This window comes from Desarmillaria tabescens (genome assembly GCF_030435595.1).
Source record: "Desarmillaria tabescens strain CCBAS 213 chromosome Unknown EV420scaffold_49, whole genome shotgun sequence".
In the NCBI taxonomy this organism is placed as follows: Eukaryota; Fungi; Basidiomycota; class Agaricomycetes; order Agaricales; family Physalacriaceae; genus Desarmillaria; species Desarmillaria tabescens.
The window spans coordinates 155474-180830 of NW_026848348.1; the positions used below are offsets into that span (position 1 = coordinate 155474).

The 25357-nt window shown below is 46.9% G+C and overlaps 10 protein-coding genes and 1 non-coding gene across 11 annotated transcripts; 7 read left to right on the forward strand and 4 right to left on the reverse strand.

The window, feature by feature from the left end:
* Positions 1–415: 415 nt before the first annotated feature.
* Positions 416–2250, reverse strand: EV420DRAFT_1571956 (uncharacterized protein). The gene is made up of 2 exons (XM_060474339.1): positions 1013–2250; positions 416–961 (listed from the first exon to the last, which is right to left on the reverse strand). The coding sequence occupies exons 1-2, from the start codon at positions 2174–2176 to the stop codon at positions 581–583; spliced, it is 1545 nt and encodes a 514-aa protein (XP_060325539.1). The 5' UTR covers positions 2177–2250; the 3' UTR covers positions 416–580.
* Positions 2251–2608: 358 nt separating this feature from the next.
* EV420DRAFT_1622635 (oxalate decarboxylase) lies at positions 2609–4891 on the reverse strand (the record flags this gene model as incomplete). Its single annotated transcript, XM_060475831.1, has 19 exons — positions 2609–2719; positions 2778–2806; positions 2862–2921; positions 2974–2994; positions 3053–3129; positions 3184–3228; positions 3290–3482; positions 3549–3626; positions 3682–3715; positions 3768–3809; positions 3861–3950; positions 4005–4061; positions 4112–4129; positions 4193–4220; positions 4276–4318; positions 4368–4391; positions 4445–4518; positions 4571–4788; positions 4811–4891. The coding sequence occupies 19 exons, from the start codon at positions 4889–4891 to the stop codon at positions 2609–2611; spliced, it is 1323 nt and encodes a 440-aa protein (XP_060325540.1).
* A 2709-nt stretch (positions 4892–7600) lies between these two features.
* Positions 7601–7685, forward strand: EV420DRAFT_t235. Its single transcript has one exon. It is a non-coding gene; the product is annotated as a tRNA-Ala (tRNA).
* Positions 7686–8315: 630 nt separating this feature from the next.
* Positions 8316–10813, forward strand: EV420DRAFT_1277029 (P-loop containing nucleoside triphosphate hydrolase protein; the record flags this gene model as incomplete). The annotated part of the gene is made up of 10 exons (XM_060467997.1): positions 8316–8839; positions 8891–8960; positions 9020–9207; positions 9289–9605; positions 9667–9847; positions 9901–10126; positions 10177–10240; positions 10303–10395; positions 10445–10593; positions 10649–10813. Coding segments are annotated over 10 exons (1977 nt in total), but the record flags the coding sequence as incomplete, so codon positions are not given.
* Positions 10814–10942: 129 nt separating this feature from the next.
* EV420DRAFT_1252007 (uncharacterized protein) lies at positions 10943–11107 on the forward strand (the record flags this gene model as incomplete). Its single annotated transcript, XM_060466732.1, has 1 exon — positions 10943–11107. A coding segment is annotated over one exon (165 nt), but the record flags the coding sequence as incomplete, so codon positions are not given.
* A 622-nt stretch (positions 11108–11729) lies between these two features.
* EV420DRAFT_922058 (uncharacterized protein) lies at positions 11730–12702 on the reverse strand. Its single transcript, XM_060483998.1, has 6 exons — positions 12658–12702; positions 12325–12585; positions 12243–12271; positions 12039–12119; positions 11938–11990; positions 11730–11889 (listed from the first exon to the last, which is right to left on the reverse strand). The coding sequence occupies exons 2-6, from the start codon at positions 12446–12448 to the stop codon at positions 11862–11864; spliced, it is 315 nt and encodes a 104-aa protein (XP_060325543.1). The 5' UTR covers positions 12449–12585; positions 12658–12702; the 3' UTR covers positions 11730–11861.
* EV420DRAFT_1484279 (uncharacterized protein) lies at positions 12499–13615 on the forward strand (the record flags this gene model as incomplete). Its single annotated transcript, XM_060470053.1, has 6 exons — positions 12499–12690; positions 12828–12850; positions 12942–13045; positions 13105–13268; positions 13353–13522; positions 13579–13615. The coding sequence occupies 6 exons, from the start codon at positions 12499–12501 to the stop codon at positions 13613–13615; spliced, it is 690 nt and encodes a 229-aa protein (XP_060325544.1).
* A 1267-nt stretch (positions 13616–14882) lies between these two features.
* EV420DRAFT_1277025 (uncharacterized protein) lies at positions 14883–15514 on the reverse strand (the record flags this gene model as incomplete). The annotated part of the gene is made up of 3 exons (XM_060467996.1): positions 14883–15151; positions 15211–15265; positions 15317–15514. The coding sequence occupies 3 exons, from the start codon at positions 15512–15514 to the stop codon at positions 14883–14885; spliced, it is 522 nt and encodes a 173-aa protein (XP_060325545.1).
* A 3490-nt stretch (positions 15515–19004) lies between these two features.
* EV420DRAFT_922138 (uncharacterized protein) lies at positions 19005–20596 on the forward strand. The gene is made up of 5 exons (XM_060483999.1): positions 19005–19097; positions 19148–19345; positions 19399–19447; positions 19501–19771; positions 19825–20596. Exons 2-5 carry the CDS (start codon positions 19151–19153, stop codon positions 20243–20245), a joined length of 936 nt encoding a protein of 311 aa, XP_060325546.1. The 5' UTR covers positions 19005–19097; positions 19148–19150; the 3' UTR covers positions 20246–20596.
* Positions 20597–21032: 436 nt separating this feature from the next.
* On the forward strand, positions 21033–22333 carry EV420DRAFT_922223 (uncharacterized protein). Its single transcript, XM_060484000.1, has 5 exons — positions 21033–21166; positions 21218–21727; positions 21783–21853; positions 21907–22068; positions 22121–22333. The coding sequence occupies exons 2-4, from the start codon at positions 21231–21233 to the stop codon at positions 21981–21983; spliced, it is 645 nt and encodes a 214-aa protein (XP_060325547.1). The 5' UTR covers positions 21033–21166; positions 21218–21230; the 3' UTR covers positions 21984–22068; positions 22121–22333.
* EV420DRAFT_1571981 (P-loop containing nucleoside triphosphate hydrolase protein) lies at positions 22031–23778 on the forward strand. Its single transcript, XM_060474340.1, has 8 exons — positions 22031–22068; positions 22121–22496; positions 22546–22726; positions 22781–23006; positions 23063–23126; positions 23185–23277; positions 23328–23476; positions 23536–23778. Exons 2-8 carry the CDS (start codon positions 22289–22291, stop codon positions 23707–23709), a joined length of 1095 nt encoding a protein of 364 aa, XP_060325548.1. The 5' UTR covers positions 22031–22068; positions 22121–22288; the 3' UTR covers positions 23710–23778.
* The last annotated feature ends 1579 nt before the right edge of the window (positions 23779–25357 follow it).

Consider the following 25357-nt stretch of genomic DNA (forward strand, 5'->3'; position numbering starts at 1 on the left):
ATATTTTGTGCAATCTTGTACTATTTACTTGCAGCGGCACTTCAATACAGAATATCAAGAATCGAACGTTATCCTCATTCACGAATGAACTCATTATGCCCACGTTTTTCTTGCTTGATGTGCTGAGCCAACTTTTCACTTTATGATGTGTTGGTGTTGGTACCGGTACAAGGTCCCAATCAGGAACGGCCGGGTCCACAGCCCTGACATGGCAAGCCATGCGCCGTAGCCATGTAGGCTCGTACCGTTTTGATCGCACGGTTGTGTATGTCTCGCGGAGTAGAGACTCTTCATGGAGCACAATAAAAACAAGAGTGAAGCGTAATGATTCCTAAAGCACGGACAATTCCTTCAAACAAGACTTCTCGACTTATCCACGTCTTGAACGCCCCACAAATTATGGTTTGGCTACTAACGGCCCTCATGAAAACAGATCTCGTCTAAGACCCTGGGTGTGTTGATATCATTTTATGCAGTTCCCAAATCCTTTCGCTTTGTAGTGTTGAATTTAGGTTTGAACCGTTGACCCCACAAGCTATTTTGCGTATACGTTCCGTTTAGCACAATCGATATAATAATTTCAAAGCCTAGAGTACCATATCTTTGGGTCTGACACAGACTTAATTACGGTCGTCGGCTGGGGGCCAACCTTGAAATACCACTTATCCTCGCTGTTCGTCGACGTCCTCATCAAAATCCTATTTTTCTCCCACTTCATCTCCGTTAACTTCGGACACGTCTTAATCCACCCCATCATGAGATCCAACACATCCTCCAAGGCACAGGGTCCGAGTTCATACACCGTCTGAATCCCGGGGAGATTCAAGGAAGGAACATGGATCCACCTTTCTCCTTCATCGCATGCATACCTTCCAACGGGCATCTGAGGGTTGTAGATGTGCAGCGTCGTCATGTTGACAAATCCGTGGAAGAACATAGAGGGCATGCTCACAATTGCGGCCTAGCGAACCATTAGATGGCGAAAGGTGCGGATTGACAAACTTGAACTTACTTCGTCGGGGTACCCGTCGTGGTACTTGATTCTGAGCTCCCTGAGATCACTAAATAGCTGTGAAACCGCATAGAGAACCTCCATATCCCATACAGCGATCGTGATATCTAGCTTGATGAGATTGGGGCTTCTCGCTGCCACTACCTCCAGGGCGGGAGTAACCTTGCCGACGTCAAGGTCCAAATCACTTAACACCAGTTCCTGCAACGGACCGGTGATAGCTCCTATCAAAGTGGCTGGCCCTGTGTACCTCTCCAAGTAAGAGAAGTCACCACAGTCGATATCACCGGCGACATATCGCTCCGTGGGACCGTACAGTCCCAGCTCAGTGATCCCCCCACATCCGTCACAGAGGAACTTTCCAAGGTGTTGCTTTGTCACTTCGTGGATGTCCAAGAACGGATGTCCGCCGTCTGGGAGAGGATCCGAGAAATGTATGTTCACTTTATCGATCGTAGAGGAAAAGGAATATTCTCGTGTGTAATTCGCAAAGAAGGACGAGACAGTATTATCCCAACTGATGGTCAGTGAACGAAGGGTAGCAGCAGTGGCAAATTGGAGGTGTGGTGTAATACCCTCTGGGGAGAACATTTGGTCATCGTGTGGCGGAACTGTGTGGAACGTGCGGTTGTACAGGAGGGTTAGGTCTGTGATTGGAAGCCCAGGAAAGCGACCGTAGCCTTTGCAGAAAGGGAGTGGCCTCTCAACAAAGATGCAGTGCTTGAAAGACAGCGTCCGGAGGTTTTGCATGCCTCCAAGCAGGTAGCATACTGATTCGGATTCTGGGAGAGCGCAGTTCGCAAAAGAAAGGGTATCGAGTGAGGTGAAAGATAACAGTCTGGTCCAGACGCGGATATACGCGCTTTGAGGACGTACTTTGAAGTTGAGTGGCAGCATTCTGTCGAGGGTTACCGAGGTTGGTATCTCGTGCATGTTGTCGTCCCTTCCACACCAGAATGGTGTATTGGAGTTGAAAGAGATTATATCGGTGTAGCGAATGTGCTTGTATAGCTCTCGGATAGCCAGGTTTCTGAATCTAGTGCATGTCTGCATTACATGAAAGAGATCCTTAGGATCGTCGAGTTGCTGGAAGATATGAATGAAATTTTCGTTCACTAGGGTGCCCACAAGTTCTGGTAGGGAACGGGGGCGAATGGCCGACATGGTGAGTAGTCTGGCTGTCAACAGCAAAAGAAGTTGGCGCGAAATTTTCTCAGGGATGATCGTAATTAGAAAGGGACCGCCGCGGCGCCTAAATCCAATGAAAGGTCTCGGTCCGAAGTACCGCCATAGCTCCCTACCATACTTGGGTCAAGCCGGTATTCTAAACTCTTTGTCTTATTGTCTTTTCCCAGTTCTCAGTACGGACTACAATGGGAGATTTGAATACGATCACAACAAGGATACTTGTCTTCAGCACTATGTAGTATGTTGTGCTAAAATCCATCGTTTGGCCCTTTAATGAAGCCATGGCTTGTACTATTCACCATCCAAAGAGCCTGCTTCGTTTGTGGAATAGTCTTGTTCGATGTATGCTAAGACGCATACATATAAAGCGATCCGATTCTCAAATAATCATATACATCCATGCTATATCTAAGAAGAAGCTCCCATAACAATGGGTTTCACCTTTTGGAGCTTCGAAATGGTATCGTCAGACAAGTCGAGATGAGCCTTCACGACGTCTGGAGGAGTCAAAGCCAACCACTAATGAAAAATTATAATCAGCGAGTCAGAAAGTAATCGCATAGAAGTGAGAACTCGCCTGATTAAGACTGATATCTTCGAAACGATCTGGGGAGAACATGGCGTGAGACTCGAACAAGCTAGTTTGAGATAACCTTCTTACCTGACTTGAATATTTCAAGGAACTTTAATGTAGAGTTGCCAATGTTCTCGACGTAGTGACCTGGTTAAGGATTTCATTAAGAGTTGACTGTATATCAAGCTGGTTAGCGTACCCATAGCAGTAGGAACATAGCCTAGTAACGTCTTTGATTTAGCGAGAACAAACAGATATCCCAGTCATGTGTCACGTACCAACATCACCAGGTTGATAGTTGAATGTTCTGGCGGTGCCTTGGGAAGCAAAGATCGTAACCCTAGCTTCTCCCTCGCTGAACGAGAGAAGACATCAGAATAGATGCTTAAAAATACAGACCCGTACTGACAGGAAGAAACTCCATTCATCCTGAGTCGGGTGCCAATGAAGTTCCCTAAAGTTATATACAGTGTTAGACAAGTAGATGTGGCACGGGCGAACAAAAATAATCCCACCGAATTGCACCAGGCTCAACAGTAACTTCCGCCATAGCGATCGTAGTTGACACTGTGAAGGTTGTAGAATCCACGATTTTCACGGAGCCGCCGGAAGTCACAGTAGCATTGGCCGTCGATAGAGCGAACGAAAAAGGATTGGGTACTGTTCCTTGAGGACTAACCGGACCAGAGTCATCTGAGCCAGGGAGCGCTGTGTGAAGAAGATGCGATCAGTGATCCGAGGGATCGTGGTTCAATTGATGACAGTGATACGGACTGCTTGGGAAAATGTACAGCTCTTCTTTGGGAATATGCGCGAATGCAGAGCTATCGACCTGGAAGTTCCTCTCGATGACTAGTAGGCGGGGTTCAGCTGTACAATACGGATTAAAGCAGTAAGATTAATCCACCTTCCATGGGAACATGGGCAAGCCAGTCCGTCAACTATAGATTGCTAAGTCAACGCGCGGTCCAACGTAAAAGGTATCACACGAACCAGGAACGTAGAATCTTCACTGAAATCTCCGTCATCAAACACCTAAATCGTAGATGAGTGCCTTAGTCAAAGAAGCTGAGTAAAGAACTTCACCAAAAGAAATTCTGAACCATCGGGGTCGTCGCCAGTTGCTTGTAGGGAGTGAGGAATACCAGCGGGGAAATACCACAAATCGCCAGGGCCCTGGTAATAAATCATGAACGGAAGTCTGAGAACTTTTGTCTCCGTGCGACTCACGACGGTGGCTAGATAGTTGCGGCCTTGAGCATCGACTGCGGATACTTGAGTGGAACCCTTCACCAAGGAGGTCAGGAATGTAATCACGAACACACAATGCTACACACCTTCAAAACGTAGGCCCACTGTGGTATACCAAAAACATGAGGTTGGAATACGTTTCGGTCATCATATAAGCAAACACGTACTTCGGCAGTCTTATGCCAATGCAATTCGCTAAGCGTCTTCTGTCAGTATCGCGTTCCCACAGCACCGACGTGTAGGTACCTACCGGATAGCTCCAGGTTCCAGCCGCATGTTGACGCCAGCCATTTCTAAAGGGGTGTATCAGATGGCAGCGCAATACATTAGCGATCACAATACCTGTAGCGAGCGGCATCACACCGACTGTCATGTATTAGTCAATCAAGAAGGGTAGACATGTTCATAAACCAACTTACTATTCTCCTGACGCGCCCAACCACCCGTCTGCAGCCGGTTGTGACTAAAGGACATAGGCCATTTCGCGTTCATACTAGGTCCAAGGTAAGAATGAATTAAGCAATGAGAATCATAGAAAGGCTTACACAGTACCCGAATCAGTGGTTGGAGGTGCCATGAGATCAGGATTCTGTAGGTCGATGGGGATGTTATCGGGGCCTATGACGGAGGCGCCCAGGGTGCCGCGTTCAGGTTTGACGGTAGACGGGTCACTGTCCTCGCTCCAAAGCACCTCGTTGGGGTCCGTGGTGACGTACTCCACTGTCGCTGTAGACGAAGCTGCAGACACGGTGGAGCTCGCAGCCTACAGTAGCGTTACTAGCAACTGTGCCGCTCGCCGACGCGGGGGCGCAAGTGACGAGCTTGACGAACACCAGGAGCAAAACGAAGGGGGATGCTTTGAACATCGTTACACCGTGTAGAAGAACTCGATCAGGGATGGACCTCGAGACGGGGACTCCAAATTTGGCTAGAGATTTTAAGTGCTTCCACATTGGCTTGGCCGACGCGAATACTGTCCAGCGGGGTAATTGTCCGGATGAGAGTTAAGCCTATATGGAGTGATTACGCGGATGATTACGCGTCGAAGTGTTCACAGACATAAGGTCGTTGAATAGAATAAAGCTGTCATGTCCATATTTGCTACCATTTCGAGGGACAACACATGTGGCGAGTCGCTCGGAAGGGGAAATGTGGAGAAAAGATGTAAACTTTTGGTCTGGTGACAGGGGAGGACAGAAAGGGATCCAGACCAACGAAATCACCCCTGGAAGGGCACTGAGAGGGAGACTCTGCAGGGAAGACTCGGACGGAGTAAAGATGAGCGTTTTAAATGCTCAATAGACCGGATAACGCTGTTTGCCTATCAAAGGGCGAGTCAGAAGTCATCACAGTTTAATCAGAAATCTCACGACGGTCCGTTCTAAAAATGTAACTGTACCTGAAGGCGAATCGGTAATTCTGACTACTGTAGAAAGTCATCAGTTGAAAGGTATTACTTGGATATTTGACGTTCTTCTAGTCACCGATTTTGCTTGGAACTTGCTTGAGAGAAACGTTTGAGGGAAAACGAATCCCAACTTCTATCATAGACCATACCATCTGCTGTTGATCTATTTATAGCTGCACTCTAGCACTCACATCTACTCTCGGTGGATTGATAATGACATCCACATGCACCTCGCGCCCCTAGAATTCCTCACACAGCGCAGTAACCTTCCATTCCCTCTTTCTGACCGGTGCGTAGACCGCGTTTCTCATGAGTTCGTCCTCGATATCGGCATTTCTAAAGTCAGGAATATTGCGTAGGGTGCATGGTCTGCAGGTTTTTACAATCCCGCGACTTGGTCCAATGACCTTTATATCCATCAAGCTTACTTGGTCCTTCATGCAACAAAGCAACGCTGTATTCTCTGGTGTGGTTAGCATTTGCCGCAAAAGATAACGTAGCTCGTACTGCGCAGGGCCACAAGGTCGAAGTTCGGAAAATCCAGATCATCATGGTCTATTTATACAACAAAGATGAAACAACGGGGAGGATGTAATCGTAACTTAGTACGTACCCAATAGCAGCCAATGGTGAAGGCTGCACGACTGAAACATGAGGCTTTAGTCTTTTTCCATACCATTTTGGGGCTTCCTTCCTTGCACACGAGGTCCATCGCGAGCAATTCAGCGGTCCCTTCAATGTACAGGGTCGGGGAAATTATTTTTAATTGAGGCGCGTAATGCCGATTTTAGAAGTATAATCACGTCACGATAAAAGTGAATCATTTACGAAGTTCGTCAATTTTTAGTAGCACTCTTTTTGTCTCTCGGGCTCGGGGCCCACGAGGTCCAGCCTTATCTGTCGTATGAATGGTATCGGGGGTGAAGCCGCCGAGGCGCTAACGAGAATTCCATTTTCAGCGATTGTTGGTAATTAAGGGAGCTGAGAGCCTACCAACTTGAATTGATAAAAGCGCATGCTTTAATACCTTATCAACATTGAAGGGATCCCGGATGGTTGCAGTGGTATCATGACAACAGAGAACCAGAGGGTTAGAACAACCGCTACACAACAATGCCGTCCGACAAGGGGGTTTCTCTGACTGAAATGCGATTCACACTTGACTGTCGAGGTCAAGGTTTAGCGATGCGTCGGAAGCAGTAGACAAGCAAAGTGAGCGTTTTGGCAAACACAGTGACTTGACCGCCGGCCCGGTCACCGAAGCCACTTCTTCCGACGACTAATAAAACCAACTTCCTTCCTTCCTTCATATTGAATGCCATTCGGATGGCGATTTTAGGAATCTAATTTGTCTCACACTTATTTTTGAATTTGATTCGAAGAGTGTTTTATATCGCTGCAAGTAAGGGTCAGTCTGACGGACGTCGAAAGAATCATTTGAAGAAAGCACCGAGGTGATGGAAGGAATGTAGAAGTTGCTCAAAATTCAATTATTGCTATTTTCAAAAATGATGAGATTCTCGAAAAAGAAAAAAAGTTTTGACACGCCCAATGCCAGCCCGATCTCAGCCTGCACCATCTGAGACAACCCATGACTATCGACGAAATAACCTATGACATCGATTGTCATAGCCCTCTGAGTGTGGGCTCATAGGTCTTTTAGCAGGGCACAAAACTTTTTAATTTTTTTTTTCGGAATCTCATCATTTTTCAAAATAGCAATAATTCAAATTGATTTGCAGAGTTTGTTTATGATATATCTGAATATTGCACTACATCTAATTAAAGCCTGCATGAATCAATCAGCTAATGCTTGTTTCAAAAAACCGTGTGAAGGATGCATACCCCGCTATTTCGGATCTGTACAGGTTTAAGTACAGCTCCTGAGTTGAGTGCATGATGGGAGGAAGCTGCTATTTCGCTGCCTTCCGCGTGGATTGCAGTATTTGGGTTTTGAGGATGTCATCTACTATAACACTTGATTTATAGGTGTAGGGTTTTTGTAGGAGATGAATTGATTAAACTAACTTAAAGGGAGGAGAGAGAAGTTAAATATTGGATTACTGAGAGATCCCCATCCACCTTCATTTCTACTACATGCCAAACACAGAGAACAAGTCTGGCTCCTTTCTTTGCTAGAGATATTCAAATAAAAAAATATTAATATGGGCACATGGTGTAGTTGGTTTATCACGCCCGCTTAGCATGTTAGTAGTTGCGGGAGGTGTTGGGTTCAATTCCCAATGTGTCCAACAATTTTGGTCCGCTTGGTCTGTCATCCGAATCTTCGTAATTGTTAGGAATCAGCGTATCGACTTGCAATGAATTGGGTGTTCAATGTTACTACGGAGAATGTAGGTTCTAAAATTTAAACCTGCGGTTCATGAGATTGATTTTTCAGCCTCTTCTCGGAATCGGAGTTTCCGTTTTTATACTCCGACACGACCTTCTTCGCTTTATTAATTCTTTTTTGCCCAGAGTTGCAGGGCTGTAGATTTCTGTGGAATCTGGACCGACGTTACCTTCGAAAATCTCTTGGCATTCTCGATGCATAAAGCTTAAAGGATCGCTCTCGTGCATGCTTCAGGGACGCTAAATTTGGAACAGCGCCGGCACTGCTGCCGTTGCCGACGAGTAGTCATACACCCAGGTCGGTTGCCGTTCCCCTTCTCAGAATCTTGAATATATTGAAATCCGAACAACCAGCGCTCTGTTCCATGAGAGGTATACATCAACATAGATGCTCGTAACCTGGACTGTCATTTTCCCTCACCTCAGTGATATACTCACTCATGGGAGAAAATGCCTTGTAAGACGATTAGCGCCGGGCGTGAGTCTTCGTGCCCACTGTACCTTTGCCTCGTTTCTTGCGTCGTACTCTCATGAACGTCCTCAAGCAATCTCTTCTTCCCCAAGAGCGCGCGGAAATACGGATTCGGCACTACCCCCGTCGACAAGCAGCGAGTGCAGCCGAAGTCCTGCTAAGCGAAAAATGCCTGGGTATATCTATTGTCCAAGCCACAGGCTGTGATATGGAGTACCTTGCCATTGCGACACCTGATGAGGTCGCCGTCATCTCACTCGCAGATAAATACAGTATTTTCCCTAAGGATGAAGCTCTTCGCACCTTACTCTCCGCGAAGCAGCCTATACTTGCTGGGTTCAATATGCCACAACTTTCAATCCGCCTCTTTTGTCAGTTGAACTATCACGTTCATGCTATCGACCTGTCTACCTTTAGATCGAAATCTCCCAGCCATCCCTATTATCCGTCGAAGCTCATCTCTGAAACAATGGCGACCAGATTCGATGGTTTCGCTGTGGATAGTCTTTGGAACGACAGGTTGAACGAGGCGATAGATGAAAGCATTCGGAAAGTTTGCCTTCGAGCGTGGATTTCTGTTATGTGAGATTTTCTATATCTATGCATGCCGTTACGCTCATGCATAGGCCATAGTATTCTCGCTAGGAATCTGAATGTTGTTCCCCTTATCAAGCCAATCGAGACTCGATGGCTGAAGCGGGAGGTGAGCTATACTCTCCCTTCGATACTCCAGACCATATAGTGACCAGCATAATCCCAAAGGTTCTTGAATGCTTAGGCCGTCTGTTATCCGAGGCCGACACTTTACAGCGCGCCAAACCCACGGAGATCTCCAATGACTTTTCGGAAGCGAACATGGATAGCGATGGCCGACTGACAGTGCACAATTCTCGTTTCAATACACGCATACGCCCAAGTCCACAGGCACGTAGCTCATGTCTTAAATTTGAGTCGTTTCTGATGTTATGTTAAAAGCTGGCGGTTATCTTGACCACGTCGGACGGCCACCAGTTCCAAGGATCACCCAGAAGATCTCATGGAAAACAAACCGAAATCAAGGTCCCTAGTCGCTTCTACGGAACAGTGGCGAGTGTCAAAGTCATAGGGAGGGAAGGAGGGACGAATACGGAGAAAGCACGAGATGAGCTTCTACTACACGCATTACAGGGCGAGTGTCATCTCAGGCATTCCAAATTCGTGAGGATGCTCTGGTTTCCAAACGATAAAGATGCGGAAGATTACCTCGCTGTCGATCCGATACCACCCCTTCTGGCTGGGAAGCTGAACGAATCGCAGAAAAGAGTAGTATCAGCCATGGTGTCTAACAAGCACATTGTCGTAGTCCATGGTATGGAGTCATTCACTTAATACGAGGCTGCGTAGGGTGTTGATTATATACATCTCTCCAGGTCCACCTGGAACCGGTAAAACATCGACCATATCTGCAGCGGCTATGACCTGGGATCGGATAAAATCACCAACTTGGATTGTAGCTCATTCGAACGTTGCTGTGAAGAACATTGCAGAAAAACTAGCGTCGTCCAATGTTGACTTCAAAATCATCGTGTCCAAGGAATTCTACGTCGAATGGTGGGCAAAGGCCTCGTTTTGCTGTGCATTCTCGTTGACTTCTCATTGGACAGGCACGAGCATCTTTACACCAAGATTGAGGATAAACTGTTTCGTGGGGACGAGCTTCCGAAAAATCCGAAGGAGCTGGGATATGTCATCGGCTCATCAAGCATCATCCTGTCAACACTCAGTATGCTCTCAAATCCGGCGCTGGACCAAAATGGGATGTTTAACCTTATGCCGCCGAGGAATCTTGTAGTTGACGAAGCTTCTCAGATCAATGTCTTCGAGTATATGGTCGGTGACAATCCATCTTAAGAACCAAAAATGACTAGACTTCGTCGCAGCATATATTCTTCAAATTTCGCAACGTGATGACAAAAGTCTGCTTCTTTGGAGATCCAAAACAACGTCAGAGTTCCTTTATAACTTTGTGTCGATAGAATGTAACTTATCTCACGTTTATTGCTTAGTACCGCCGTATGGGAAAGATAAGGCCTCGTCGATGCAATGTATCTTTGACATTGACCATCTGAAGGACGAGTCTCACTTCTTGAACATTCAGTGTGAGCATTCTTCACAGTGGCTCCGGTATCAGGCAGCTCATCTTCGCAGACCGCATGCCCCATCCACTTGGCGAATTCATTTCACGAGAAGTCTACAATAATCGACTTCGCTCGGAGCACGGGATAAAAGATCAATCCTGTATCGCATTTATCGACACTAAAACAGGAACGGAGGAAAATTCAGGTTTTAGTTGGCGGGTACGTTATTTTTCCTTTTACTTCAGAGAAGTAATTCATTGATGTCCCGTTTTAGAACGCCGCAGAGATTCGCACAATCGTCCATTTGGTCAAGTCATATTACAAAGACCGAAACTTTTGTATTATCACGCCGTACGACGCGCAAAGAGCCGCTATTGAGAGAGAGCTCAAGAATAACAACCTTCCATGGAAGAGTGTGTTCAATGTCGATAGCTTTCAAGGTAATCTGACATTGCGGTGTGTGTACGAACTCCAAACTTATGCTAGATGTGCAGGAAATGAAGCGGATATCGTGTTGGTTTCTGTTGTCCGATGTCGGGAACCCGGATTCCTACGTTCCGACCAGCGAATGAACGTCATGCTTACACGATGCCGACGAGGACTCGTTATCGTCGCAAGCCGCACCTTCCTCTCGGGGCCTGGCCAATCGACTCTCGTTGGTAAACTGGCTCGTGGTAGACGTTGGATAGAATGGACCGCTGTCTCAGAACAGCGTGTAAACCTCCCTGATGCCAAGGGAAAACACGCACCTCCTCAAATATCTCCTGAAACACTTCCACTGGATGGAAGAGGTCGAAATTTCGATGTCAAAGCACTTTTCCAGAGTCGATATCCTAGTTCTGAGGCTATCTCTTCATGTGCCAGAACTTTACCGGCCACTGGACCGCATCTTTCGCAGCACTTTCCTGTATTATCACTGTCTTCCAGTAGTGTAGGAAGTGCAAGATTGCACAATCATCCGGGACACGCCATGATACCAGCTCGTATAGCTCCCACGAGAGTCCCACCGAGTTCTGCACTACAAGGCATTTCTAGCTCGACACAGGCACGAGTACCAATGGGGTTGAAAGCGTCATCAGCTCATGATACTGAAGGTGACTGGACCGTTGCCGTGGGCCGGAAGAGAAAGGTTCACGCCGGTGGTGTTGTGATAATGCCCAAGATGTCTGCAAATAGGTTCGCGCTTTTAGCGCCGAGGAAAGGAAACAAGTAACCTAGAGATATGACATTGCGAGCACACGGACACTCCATAATCCAAATTTTCATGCGTAGAGATCATGTTATTCCTGTGTCATCTAGTAAATTTCTTGAAACAGTTAGCTCGTGGCCAATACCTCAGGCGCTCACGCAGTTGCATCAATTCATTTAACTAATTTACGCGAACTCTGAGGAAAGCTTAGAGATACTAACATTATCGTTAAAAAGAGGTAAGGACATAGTCGCGGCCCTTATCGACTAAACAGTGTTAACTACCCTTGCATGCCCGGCTACCCTAGTTGTATTACACTTGCAGATCTACAGTCACATTAAATCTACCGCGACTTGTATGGGCGAGTTGCTCACGGTAAGGTTATGATCCTTCCATTGTCGCATCTGATTACGACCATTTGCGTACCCTAGTGGCATGTCAGCTGAAGAATTTTAAATAACAATACTTTGCTCACATCTGTCATCCGACTGGTGTTTTCAACGACGCCTCTAACGACTTGATTGAAGGAATTGTAGAAAAAAATAGACGAGCCGATCTGGATAAACAACATGCAGTGAGTATCCATGAAAATGTACTGAGAAACGAACTACGAGTGCGTTCATAGACAAGATAATTTGCGAGGGGTAGGATTGAACTGAGCAGTTGCACACACTAGTACCTTTATATAAGGGATTTGGAACCAATTCCCTGGGAGACCAATTATGAATACTGGGAGAATGTAACGAAGGCATATGATTGACCTGAAATAATATGGGAAAACCTCCGTATACAGGACGGCCTGGGGAAAGGTACCCAAGAGCCAAACAGGGTCACTGGCAGTACTGAATGGAACGAATTCCCACAGAAATTAAACAACCTACGCATTACCCTTCCGCAAGTTGACAAAGCATATTAAGCAAGCAGATGTCGTCGCGATGCAGGGCCTTGCGGGATTATCCGTTTGGGACCTTCCGTTTCCAGTCCGGACTTGTGCTGAGCGTGTCCCCAGTCCGACTGTAACCCTGAATGACTTCAATTATCGATATTACAACCATGATTGCCAGAAATCCCGGCTCGGAGAATGGGTTCCGTACCGGAGATTAGAAGCACTTTCATCTACGTTTCAGGTAGGGAGGAAGGGTCGGACTCAGAAAATCAGGCCTTTGACTCGGCAACTTCGACTCGTATCCACAGAATAGTGTTATCACCATGTGTGGATGTAAGGGTTGCCTACTCTTCCAAGCTAGAACTAAGATGTGCCTAGTCAGCGCTTAGTCTGAAGATCCGGTGAGCGGCACAAACGCGATGGATCGGTGAGACGCAGCGCCTTGGTGACTCGCCTTCCTCGAGAATCGCCGATCATTTTGTCGATCATTAGTAATGTGAGAGACCACACTCGGAGCACAGTCCACCTCTACCATCAAAAGATGGATGAAATGAAGGAGGCAAAGGCGGAGAGCTATTTCCAATACTCCGGGGGGGGTCATAATTGCCGTAGATCTGACTACCTCTGTCTTGATCTGGTGAACCGATGCATCCAGCAACGGATCCATTAAAACAAGAGGATGAGGATGTCCTTGGGGCAAGAACATTCATGAAGCTTGATACTGCAGAACATGTAAGAAGACAGTTACAAAAAATAGGCGAAGAAAGAACCACAGGTGTCGCCATTTGTATTTTTGAGGAACGAGCAGGATTCTTCCAGGTGAGAGGAATGCCCTAGATCCAGAGTTTCACGTGGGATTGGATTCGTTGACTGTAACATCTCATTTAGCGCCATCTAGTTTAGGTCGGTGTCATCATCGATTCGCCCCTCTTGGCTCGGGATCCAATGCAGAGGATACTGTGGATTAAGCATGCAGAGCGCAGTGACGATCTTCATGCAAGACAGAGAGACTTTGTTACCACCATCTTTCTGCTCAAAGCCAGCAACGATGCGACGATGAGCAGATTTGTAAGGTGTGTTGATTTCTGCAGTTTTCTGATGTCAAAATCTGGGAGAGTAAAATTGACAGTCATGACGTACACGACCCTCGTTTGAGCTTCTCGTAGTCCCCAAAGGGATGGAGGGTGTACACGTAACGTACATCTAAAAAAAACTCAAAGAATCCTGCGAGACTGCGAGGACTCGGAAGAACTGTAGGAGCATCAAAATGTACCTTCGCGACTAATGTGACGGAGTCGAACATATCATTCGAAATACTCACATACAGACATTCAGTTCTCCAGTAAGCAGTTTCACTAACGTGACGTCTCTGATTGCAACATAATGAGGTCAATTCATTTAATAATAGAGAAAGGAATTTAAAGGAAGACTGCGTACATTGTTGTCACCGTCATGTGCGCGTGCCGGGCCAACTTTTCTGCCTCTTTGTTTCGAGCAGCGAGTAGACCAGAAGAAGGGAGAGCAAGTCCCATCGCAACTTGCAATCAAGCTGTTGAAACCACGTGCCGCGGCGCCGCTGTCATTAAGGCAACGCTGACAGCGAGCGTCTGTTATGACCCAATACAATCACCCGCTCTCGGTTTGTACAACCTCCTCTAATGGGTATCGAGTCTCCACTGTAATCTGTGAGTATTCCTCCGAAGTTATCCGCTATCTCTTCTGTCAGGCTTTAAATCTCCTTCCTCTAAATTTGAGCATGGCACAAGGCAGCCACGCTTTCACGCCTGGGAACAATTAGCAGCAAAGACCAGGTAAAAAGCCGCTGAAGAAGAAGGGAGTTTATTTACAAACTTGCATGATGATATCAATAAAAATGTAGCGAACATGATGCGTGGATTTCCGGTTATAACCTAAGGTCATCCTCGTCGTGGTTTCCCGCTTCTTGGCACGAGTGACGTAGCCCTTGATCCTGGCTCAGTGCTTATATCAGTCTCGCGGTATGCAGGTGGTTCCGCGTCGTGATAAGTAAAATTTGAAGACGATGCCAACTCGTCATTGTTAGATGGAACAAAAGATGCTGTGGTGGGCGGAGGGAATGGAGTAGCCGCCGCACAATTCCATCTACTTTGTTGTGAGCTCAAGCCTCCGCTTTGCTCCCTAAGATGTCGCATGCATTTCCTGCGTCGAAAGTACAGGACCAGTCCGAGAACCACCACCGCGACAGTGAGGGGAACAGCGATTGCAGGTGCGACAATGGAGGCAAGATACGAGGATGATGAGGATGATGAGGACGGATCTGCATTTGCAATCCCAGTCGTATCAATCACAGAAGAGGCGGTAGTCGATGTAGAGTCGTACTGTCCGTTATCATACCTGATGTTATTGAACACCAATCAATCAATCCGCGCCCAAATTTATGAAGGGATGAGGCAATTACGTATAAATGATCGCATCAAGGAGGATCAAGGACTGTTCCCCACCGTTGATGCCGTTTTGTAGCTGGAAAGAGTGAAGGCCGGCGTTGATGGACGTGTTCCTGTAAACAGGTACGTGGTACTCGAAGCTCTCGGCAGAGTCGTTCGGTATATCCCGCCCGAACTGACCTACTAGCACGTCATCGATGTAGAATCGCATATCAGCATGCCCGTTGATAGGAGGGCTGGTAGAATTCTTGGCTAATATGCACTGAACATAGATAGCCACTCCTATATAAGCAGAAAAAAAAGCTGAGCGGACTGGGCAAGCTAAGCAACTGTAAGACACTCACCACTAAAAGAAAGAGACACATTTTGCGGCTGATTCTTGCCTGGGTAGTACTACGAAAATAGGTCATAACAAATCAAGAAAGGAGAAACTATGATACGTACTGTTGCATCATGCCATGTCCCGTTGACGAGGTTGTTGATATCCGGTTTAGCTGAACATGGCTGACAATCGGCACCATCGGCCCATGAATTCAAAGGGGAATAGACCAACCCCGTGCTTCGATCGTCAAGAGTAACGTTCACTAGTTTTGCATGCACGGTCGCTATGAGGTAGAGCGGAATAAACTGGAAGACATGCATGCCTAACATCTGAGAAAAGCAGAATAGTGTACAAACAGAAAATATGTTCAGCGCCGCTGCCGACACTAAGATATCAGCACGTATGAAAAATGATTGATTTTAGGGGCTCACCGAGAACTGAGTGGATAAGGAAGGGGAAAGGAAGAAGAAACCATTTTCATGGGAGATATAAACAAGAACCACGACATGTCCCTAAGCTATGTAGACAGGAGAAGCTGATGCCTGTCACTCAGGAGGGTCCTGGTCGCATCAAAACCCAAGTTTCATTTGTGTCTTTGCTTGGGAGGAAGGGTGAATGATCAAAACATTGATCAAAACCACCCTGTAATTACAAAAAATTTAATAAGATATTGATGAGGAAGGGAGAATGTTTCGAGAACGAAAGTTGGAAAAAAGCGTTCGACGAGAGAAATTCCAACGAGCCGTCCTGCCTGCCGCAATACTGGAAATCTGCCTCTGTCAATGAACACCGACATACCCATCAAATCACTATTCCTTGGCTAAAGGGAATGATGGGAATGATACTCCTGACGGTATCCGCTTCTTCCTAAGCATCATGAGAGATTCATGATCTGACCAGCAACTAAGTCGTCAATGCGCCGACAAACATAACTGGAGTTCAAATATTTCCCTTCGAGCATTCAAAAATGGAACTATTTATCCTTTGGCGTGATTGGCCTGTTCAACGATTCGGAAGCAGTATCTTTGCGGTCATGGGAGCGGATCAAGATGGGATTCGGGATTTGCCGAGACCTTTCTTACCCGTTATATTAACTTCCGTTTACCGGACGATCTTCATGGTATCTCGGTGGCAGGGCTTTTATAGTTGCCCAGAAAACCTGCGGTATGCCTTCTGCAGCGAATGGAAAGTCCTATTGTATTCGGAGGTAAAGAATTATCTTGAAAATGAGATGCCGGTTCGTGTGCTTGTGACATCTGGTATCAATATGCAGAATGAGCTGCTTTGTGAACCTATCATACTTATCTACGCTAAGCTACTAATAACAACGCTTATGTGCCCCGAGCCAAAAGCATGCATCTTCCCCACCGGAGTTCAGTCCTTGCATTTGACCCCATCATTACTATGCGGGAAAGATCTGTCTAGATAACTCTCATGGATGATACTTAGATTCGTAATCTTCTCCCAGTCTGACGAAACCATGACCCCTGACATCTTTAATCATTCATGTATCAGACGCGTACCCGGGAAGTCCGAAAGACATTTCGAAACACCGTTCCCCCATGCCCTAGATCGTTTGTTCTACCAACACTTCTCCTCCGTCGTATTGGTAGCAGCGAATACTACGACTCTCGGTCGTAACCAAACTCCGGGATCGTATTGAATAGATAAGCTGAAAGTCTGATATAGGGTTGAACTTCTGTTTGTCTTTTTAATATCCAATGCTCGCCTAGCTACAGATTTTCTCAATGTTAATTGCACAATGATGAATTTCGATAGGTTCCGATAACCTTGCAGTGGCTCATCCTCCAAGTCATTCCATCGACTAGCCTGCAGTCGTTCAGTAAACAACCTTGCCAGCTCCTCCGTGGGCATATCTTCTCTTCTCTGAGAGGGCATAGAATTCCACAGATCTACAACACTGCGAAAGGCTTGTGAGGTCGTCGAGTCAGTCCGTATATCCGATCTTCTCTCCGCAACATGCTCTCCCACAACCACCTGAAGACGGCTCCCCGCTTACGCTATTATCGGCCACGGATGGCAATACCTAACATATTTCGCTTGATTCATAGGATACCCTCTTGGTCTCACCGACGAGGCTGCCAGTGTAGTTCATGTAACCATGAACAATATAAGTATTTGTGAGCAATGCTCGTTCACATCAAGGGGGAACGTCGTTTCTTCGACGATGCAAGAGAAGGACGCCCGTGATTATGACTGCGAGGACGGCTAGTCCACCCTCGACAGAGTATACATAATTATTACGGAAGATAAGCACCCCAATGGTATCGCATACCTCACAACCCATAGTTTAGCTATTATCAAAAGGGCATCGTCAGTTATTTGGAGAAAGCTTCCAGGAAAAAGAACTAACGCAAGGTATAGTGAGAGCGTACTGACAACGGGTTCAGAAATTCGGTATTTACGGATTGTGGTGGCACAAAGCGTTGCTTCAACGTTTGCTTGTACTTCGTAAGAAATTCGGGAATTCGGGCATTTGTGCTATAAAACCCTGCCAGGCGCCTCGTATGCCGAACCTGAGGATATTAATCAGATGGAAGCACGATGCAGGAAACAGGCCCGGGGTGAAACGTACCGGTGGATTTTCCATTGTATCGGAGCGTGCCAACTGCTTTCTCCAGAGCCGCACTCGCAATACAAATGCGGTCGTCCTTGGGCGACGTCATGTTTGTGTTTTTGGTTTTTGTATCAACATGTGTCGTCGTCAGCCAGATAAGGGGCGGTAAATTTCCAGACAAAGAGCGTGAGGTCCTTCGCAACACAGGGAGTCGCTATAAAGAGCGCCAACAGCATCCACTTCATAAAGGCACCGTGAAACTAAAGTCCCGGACGGGAATGATAAAGAAGAATGATAGGTGATGCACTTGGAAATCGTTAGAAGGTCCTGAATAGAGTAGCAGTGATACCGGACGCAAGTTCCACGGTCTTGGACTCGAAAGCAATGCCGCGGGAAGAATGCCATCGGGTGTTCACTGTTCAATATTCAGTTGTTAAGTGGTAGTAAGCCAAGAAGAAGCCTGGGCGATCAAAACGGGCATTCGAATAGCCAATAGATTCGATAGACTCGATAAGGCGAGCCGCTGTCAGTAGTAGCCAGGAAGGTGTGCAAGAAGAGGCACATCAGCCTGGTTGGGATCCTGGATCTCGCCAATGGTACTAGTAAGAACGCCCTTGAACAAAATAGAAGCATACACATGTAAAATTGCGTAGCAAGGAGTATTTCTTGGCCTCGTCAACGGTTGGTGACTACGCCATGTTCTTGGCTGCTCTTGAGCTTGAATCTTGGTTCAGGAAAGCGCGGTCAGACCTGCCCTCATGACGTCACCTGACCCTGATTTTGCCCGGACTTTTTCCGGCTTTTGCCGTGCTCGTCTTTTCTCAGGTTTCACCACTATATTATTATATACGGGCATCGCAGTCCTGGCTTCATTCGGACAATGCAAATGTCAATTTTTAACTTCCAAGCAGCATGCTATTGAATCCTCCGCGAGAGAATGCTGACCTGTGCGGATTTTTCTCTTGGCAGAGCCGATCAAACTCCATCGATTCTCTCGTGTCAACGGTTCATCGGTAACTCTGGCCCGTAAGTCAGTCTCTCTTACACAGTCATCATCAAGTCTAGTATTCTTTGGATCTCGGAAGTTCTGAAATATAACCAAATACTTGACGAAAGAAGAATCCCCCACTAAAAGATAGGCGTCCTCTGTGCCATGCTGTCATCTTTTCTCAGCTGATTTACGCGTCCACGCGGGCAGGAACTGAGGCTCGGACTTTTCGGGTGTTATATATATGTTTCCCAAGGTGACTGCTCGTGGCTGCTGTGAAGCGAACGATGCTGCCATCTTTTCGTTCGCGAACTCTCTCTGACTTCCGTCTTTCCAGGTATGTTTTCGTCATTCCTCCTGGATATCATTGACCTTTGGGTCATCCAGACAATGTCTTGGGTCTACGTCCTCTTCGTTGCCTTCGTTGCTGTTCAAGCGAAACTCGTTAATGTTACGGTGGACGACCAAAATTTAAGTTTGACGTATACGCCATCCGACGCGTGGGTAGATGGCACGGATTGCGAAGCATGTACGGCCAAGTTGGACACTGATAGACTTGTGCGTGGGACATGGCATGACTCTACGGTAAGTTTGCACCATCGAATGTATGATAATCTCGAAACTGATCCGTTCACCAGTTCCAACCTGGAGACAAAGAGCCGCATAGAGTATCAGTGTCCTTCAATGGTACGTTCTATGGGCATCATGCCTGACATTGGGAGTACTCAAAACACGCCAAGGTACTGCCATCTATGTCGACTGTATACTTGTCAAGAGTACCAGCAATCCACCGCTCAATGGCCATTCTGACATGAGGTTCTTTATCGATGGCGCGCTCGTCGGCCGGTTCGCACGAGATATAGCCAACGACTCTACTTCGACGTACGAGTACGGAAGTACGGTCTACGCCAACACATGTATTCCTGCTGGGCTCCATACGTTCCGGCTACAGAACGGTCATACGAATAGCACACAGCAGTCTCTAGTACTTCTTGATGCGATCACTTACTCGTAAGCGATTCATTGAATTCATCATACCCAATTCGCGTCTGACTGTTCTAAAGATACGATGATGGAGAACCTGATGGTTCTGTTACTGTTTATTCCACGGCGACGGAAAGCCTCGGAATAACCGAGACTGGAACTCCGGACCCAGAAGATGCTGTCTCCTCCGAATCTTCGAATGTCGCTTCTGTAGTGGCTCCCGCGGTTGTCATACCGCTCGTTCTTGTGGCATCGATATTCGCACTGGCTCTATACCTTCGGCGCCGCAGACGCCGTCGTCATCCTGTTATCGGGGTGTACGGGCCGAGTACCTGGGGTCAGCCGACATATGCGGCGACTACCTCTTATCCTCCGACTCGACTAGTATCGTCGACGACTGAGTTTGATCCCAGTCGAGGACCAGCTCCTCCTGCATACGAGGCTTCAGTCCGAGGAACAGGTGTCCTCGAAGAAGATGGGAAGATACGGCTGCCGCCTTGAGATATGATCCTTCCGGCTCTTTTTTAACCTCTCCAATTCGATTTTTCGCTTAGATACCTTCCAAGCACTGAACAAATATGATGCGAATTCATAGCCATGTCGACGCCAAATGATAGCGCAGTTCAGCATAAAGATGTTCCATTTGAGCAATCCCTGAGGCGCTTATTGTACATGTCGGCCGAAACTACGATATAATGATTATTGAACAGTTCAAGCACGGGTAAGAGTGACATCCTGAACCGAGAGTGCTCTTCTACAGGGATAGTTGGGATAGGGAGCTGCCAGTCGGGTAGATGACTGTACGACTAATAAATATCCAAAAAAGCGCCAAAAATGTGGCCCATTATAGAGATAATAATACGCCAATAGGATGCATTGAGTGATGCTGAGGTTGGAGTGTGGGTCATTGTGGGCACAAGTAATGAGGCACAGCCACCGGTAACCTAAAACTCTTTTTCGGTTACTTCAACCTTACCACCATGATTACTGCTTCCTCTCTTCCCGTATATCGATTACTTTCCGCATTACTTCAAACTTAGTGACAATACCGCCCCCTCTCTCACCAAGCCTTGCCAGAAACGCAACGATATATACCTCTTCCCCCGCCAGAGAATCTCATCCTACGGGAAACGCCGCCTAGATGGCCCAGATTTGCCGGTGTTACGTTCATTCCTGGAGGTTCCAACTCAGGAAGAGCATACGATCTTTCGCCACTGTTCTCCGGTGCCGTTGCATGTTCGTCAAGAGAGGTGGTATATTATTCGTAAACTGAACCGTCAATACTAAAATTTCAAGCCTCAACTATGAATAGCAACGCAATACGAAATTGAGATATCGAAGTTAACGTTTTTTCCCATCTACAGGGTATGCACCAATGAGGGAAGGATGATTAGCGCCCGGTCTGATTCAACGTGCACGCAGGTACTTCGCTCCCTTTCTTACTGTCACATTCTCATGGATACCCTCAGACAGTTCATTCTTCCTCATGAGCGTGCAAGAAATACGAATTCGACATTACTCCTGCACACAGGCAGCTAGCGCCGCCGAAGCCTTGCTGAGGGAGAAATGCTTAGGCTTATCCATTGTCCAAGCACCAGGCCGTGATATGGACTACCTCGCCGTTGCTACACCTCAGGAGGTCGTTGTCATTTCCCTATCAACGGTGGACACAACTTTTTCCAAGGACGACTCGCTTTGCACTTTGCTGTACTCGAAGAAGCCTGCTCTAGCTGGATTCCATATGCCACAGGCTCGCTATTCAGATTCATTGCCGTTTGAAATGCCATGTACAAGGTATCGACTTGTCCACTTTCCGATCGAAATCTCCCGGGCATCTATCTTATCCTTCGAATGCTCCTTTCTGAAACATCGTCAAGCCAAGTTTGACGGTTTCATGGTGGACAGTCTGTGGAATGATAAGCTCGGCGAGGCGGAAGATGAGTTATTCAGGAAGGTTTGCTTTCGGGCGTGGATCTCTGCTATGTAAGCACTGCTCGTGTTCCTTCATGTCGCGGATCAACTCACATATGAAACTCAGTATCATCCAGAAGAATACGAGTACTACACCTCTAATCCAAGCCTGTCGAGACTCGATGGCTAAAACGGGAGGTAAGCTATCCTTGCCCTTCAATACTGCCAACCGCACTTATCTCAACATCAAGGTTCTCGAGTGTCTAGGTCACCTACTGTCCCAGGTCGATATTCTGGAACGTGTCAAACCGACGGAGATTTCCAATGACTTCACCGAAGTTAATGTGGATAGCAGCGGCCAAGTGCAGTTACACAATTCCCGTTTCAAGACACGGGTATGCGCAGGTAGACAGGTATGGACTTCATGCCTTATTTTTTGTTCCGTTTTTAACAATAAGGTGATAGCTTGCAGTCGTTTTGACTACCTCAGACGGTCATGAATTCAGAGGGCGGCCAACGAAAGCATACGGTAAACGAACCCATATCAACGTTTCAGGCTCCTTTTCCGGAACGGTGACCGGTGTTAAAGTCATTGGCAGAGAGAGACCGACGAATGCTGAAAGGGCCCGCGACATGCTCCTGCTTCGTGCTTTACAGGGCGAATGTCATATCAGGCAATCCGAATTCGTGAGGATGCTTTGGTTTCCGAGCGGGGAGGACAAAAGAAATCTTGTTCTCTCTGATACACGGACGTCCTCCTTCTCTTCCGTGAAATTGAACAAGTCGCAACGAGAGGTGGTGTCAGCTATGATGTCTAACCGGCCGCTAGTCCTAGTCCATGGTGAGGAACGGTCCATACATGTATCTTATTGACTAATGAATTCTACTAGGTCCACCTGGAACAGGGAAAACGTCGACTATCTCTGCAGCGGCTGAGATGTGGGGACGAAGTAATCTACCAACGTGGATTGTAGCTCACTCTAACGTCGCCGTGAAGAACATTGCAGAGAAATTGGTGTTATCCGATGTTGATTTCAAGATCATCGTATCCAAAGAGTTCTACGTCGAGTGGTAAGCGAAGGTCCTGGTCATTGTCATATATCCTTACTGATTTCCTGTTGGTAGGCATGAACATCTTTACACAAACATTGAGGACAGATTGTTGCGCGGGGACGAACTTCCGAACAATCCGAAGGGCCTACGAAGGGTTATTGGCTCATCGAGCATTATCCTATCAACGCTAAGCATGGCCTCGAATCCAGGATTCGACAAAAATGGGATGTTTGACATAGTGCCACCAAGGACTCTTATTGTCGACGAGGCTTCTCAGATCAATGTCTTCGATTATATGGCCAGCGACAGTTCGCCTTGTAACATGAATTGCAAGCTGACTGGACCTTGTTTCAGCACATGTTCGTCAAATTTAAGGATGTGATGAAAAAAGTCCGCTTCTTTGGCGATCCAAAACAGCGTAAGAAGTTCCTGGATATCTTTGTGTTGATATATGTCTCATGTTTCTCGCTTGCCAGTCCCGCCATACGGAAAGGAAAAGGCACCATCGATGCAATGCATCTTTGACATCGAGCACCTGAAGGATATAGCGCACACTTTGGATATTCAATGTACGTGCCGATGATTAATTGTATATCAGGTGTCTCATCTTTCCGCACAGACCGTATGCCTCATCCACTGGGCAACTTCATCTCTCAAGAAGTCTATCACAATCAAATACGCTCAGAACATGAAGTAACGGATCCTTCCTGCATCGCCTTCATTAACACGAAATACGGCTCTGAGAAGAAATCTGGCTTCAGCTGGATGGTAGGTCTTGTTACCGTTCTGTTTGAGGATCGAAATAACTGATATTTCTTCCTTGCCAGAATGAGGCGGAGGTTCACACGATCGCCCACCTGGTTCAGCTTTATTACAAAAATCATGATTTTTGTGTCATCACTCCGTACGACGCCCAAAGAGCGGCCATAGAAAAAGAGCTTAAGGGCCAAGGCCTGCCTTGGGAACGGGTATTCAATGTCGATAGTTTCCAAGGTAACTAGCGCGCGCAATTAGTACTTTGGCACTTGTAGCTTATGTCATACACACAGGAAACGAAGCAGATATCGTCCTAGTCTCCGTTGTCCGATGCCGGAATCCAGGGTTCCTACGCTCTGACCAGCGAATGAACGTCATGCTCACACGATGTAAACGAGGTCTTGTTGTCGTCTCGAGCCGTACTTTCCTCTTGGGACCCGGCCGGTCAACCCTCGTTGGTAGACTCGCTCGTGACAGAGTCTGGATGGAATGCACAGATGTTGCAGAACAGCTGGTGAACCTGCCGGATGCTAGGGGGAAACACGCACCTGTCGTCGCTGCATCTTCTGTGTCGGTTCCACCTAATGGGACTCGGAGTCGTCCTACCTTTGATGTGAAAGCGCTCTTTCCACGTCAACATCCATACCCAGAAGCTGCTTCAAGTTCTACGGTAACCACTAACCTCACAAATGGTGGTCCGAGTTTTTCGACTCAAGGGCGAAGCTTTCCTTCGCCGATGCCGGTTTCAAACAGTCGAGAGAGTACAGTCTGGGACAGGCTTGCCGATTCAACCGTTCGTGATCTTCCTCGCAGGAAGGTTCAGGCTATTTCTGCATCACCAAGTTTTTCTTCGCCGCAGGCACCACTCGGAAGCTGGGGAACGACACCGTATCAAGATTCGTACGCAAATATCCTCGCCTCCACACGAAATTTTGAGCGAGCTTTTCCACCATTGGTGTCGACGTCGAACAACAGTGGGAGTGCGGGTCGGCAGAAGCCCGCTGTTCGTACCGTTCAGCCGAGTTTGAGCGTTTCTTCATTACGAGTCCCAGGTCGAATGATGGGAGCAACATCACTATCAGCACAACAGGCAGCTTGGAACGTCGCTGCTGAACGTAAAAATTTCCCAGACCGGTGGTATGCCGAATAAGACAGACAATAAAGTTTTGCTTTTTATGATATCATCTAATGGGACCTTATCATTCACGTCGCACGAATGTATCACGACCGACCACTTGTATTTCGACTATCTAGTTTCGTATTGTTTTGGTTTGTAATACCAATGTATATACTACGGAAATGATTGTATGAAGACTAGGATAAGTACGATGGCATGAACCGGGGGTGCGCTTACAGCACAATTAGGAATGCGATGGAGGTGGGTGAGTTACTTATTGTTTTCAAGTTGCCTTGAACACCGGTAAGTTGTCAATAAGTCCATTGTATCCAGGACATTAGCGTAGAGCAGAATGCAAATTTCTCCCAACGAAAAAAGACTGCTTCTAGGGCTCGAACTCAGAGCCTCTCCGACAAAACAAAATCCTCTAAGAACTGAAAAAGCTAAGATTGAGGCGGTAGGCCCGGAGTTTCGAGAGATCCAAGATTCAGAAATAGTACCACCAGATATCTGAACATAAAAAGAAACAATTCGACGTGGGACCCTCTCGGATTTGAACCGAGATCATAAGTCACGATTATGGTGGTTACGATTGCGCCAAAGGGCCCATAGATAAATTTGGTGAAATAGGATATAAATAGCAAGACTTTCAAGTTTCACGAATGTTTTAAAATTACAAAGCGATGATACACCCCAACAGCGCGGCCAAGGCTCCAGTGATACCCATATCGGCACCTGAACGAGTAGTAGCGTTGAAGGATTGTGCAACGAACGTA

Bases quoted from the DNA above. Each gene is read 5' to 3' on its own strand.
- EV420DRAFT_922058 (XM_060483998.1), bottom strand. From the start codon at position 12,448: ATGCGTAGGTTGTTTAATTTCTGTGGGAATTCGTTCCATTCAGTACTG. The intron at 12,272-12,324 runs GTCAATCATATG...TTGGTCTCCCAG, and splicing joins GTTTTCCCATATTATTTCAG to GGAATTGGTTCCAAATCCCT. The intron at 12,120-12,242 runs GTACTAGTGTGT...TTGTTTATCCAG, and splicing joins TCCAAATCCCTTATATAAAG to ATCGGCTCGTCTATTTTTTT.
- EV420DRAFT_922223 (XM_060484000.1), top strand. From the start codon at position 21,231: ATGAGCGTGCAAGAAATACGAATTCGACATTACTCCTGCACACAGGCA. The intron at 21,728-21,782 runs GTAAGCACTGCT...TATGAAACTCAG, and splicing joins CGGGCGTGGATCTCTGCTAT to TATCATCCAGAAGAATACGA. The intron at 21,854-21,906 runs GTAAGCTATCCT...CTCAACATCAAG, and splicing joins CTCGATGGCTAAAACGGGAG to GTTCTCGAGTGTCTAGGTCA.
- EV420DRAFT_1571956 (XM_060474339.1), bottom strand. From the start codon at position 2,176: ATGTCGGCCATTCGCCCCCGTTCCCTACCAGAACTTGTGGGCACCCTA. The intron at 962-1,012 runs GTAAGTTCAAGT...ATGGTTCGCTAG, and splicing joins ACGACGGGTACCCCGACGAA to GCCGCAATTGTGAGCATGCC.
- EV420DRAFT_922138 (XM_060483999.1), top strand. From the start codon at position 19,151: ATGTCTTGGGTCTACGTCCTCTTCGTTGCCTTCGTTGCTGTTCAAGCG. The intron at 19,448-19,500 runs GTACGTTCTATG...AAACACGCCAAG, and splicing joins AGTATCAGTGTCCTTCAATG to GTACTGCCATCTATGTCGAC. The intron at 19,772-19,824 runs GTAAGCGATTCA...ACTGTTCTAAAG, and splicing joins CTTGATGCGATCACTTACTC to ATACGATGATGGAGAACCTG.
- EV420DRAFT_1571981 (XM_060474340.1), top strand. From the start codon at position 22,289: ATGCTCCTGCTTCGTGCTTTACAGGGCGAATGTCATATCAGGCAATCC. The intron at 23,278-23,327 runs GTACGTGCCGAT...CTTTCCGCACAG, and splicing joins GCACACTTTGGATATTCAAT to ACCGTATGCCTCATCCACTG. The intron at 23,477-23,535 runs GTAGGTCTTGTT...CTTCCTTGCCAG, and splicing joins AATCTGGCTTCAGCTGGATG to AATGAGGCGGAGGTTCACAC.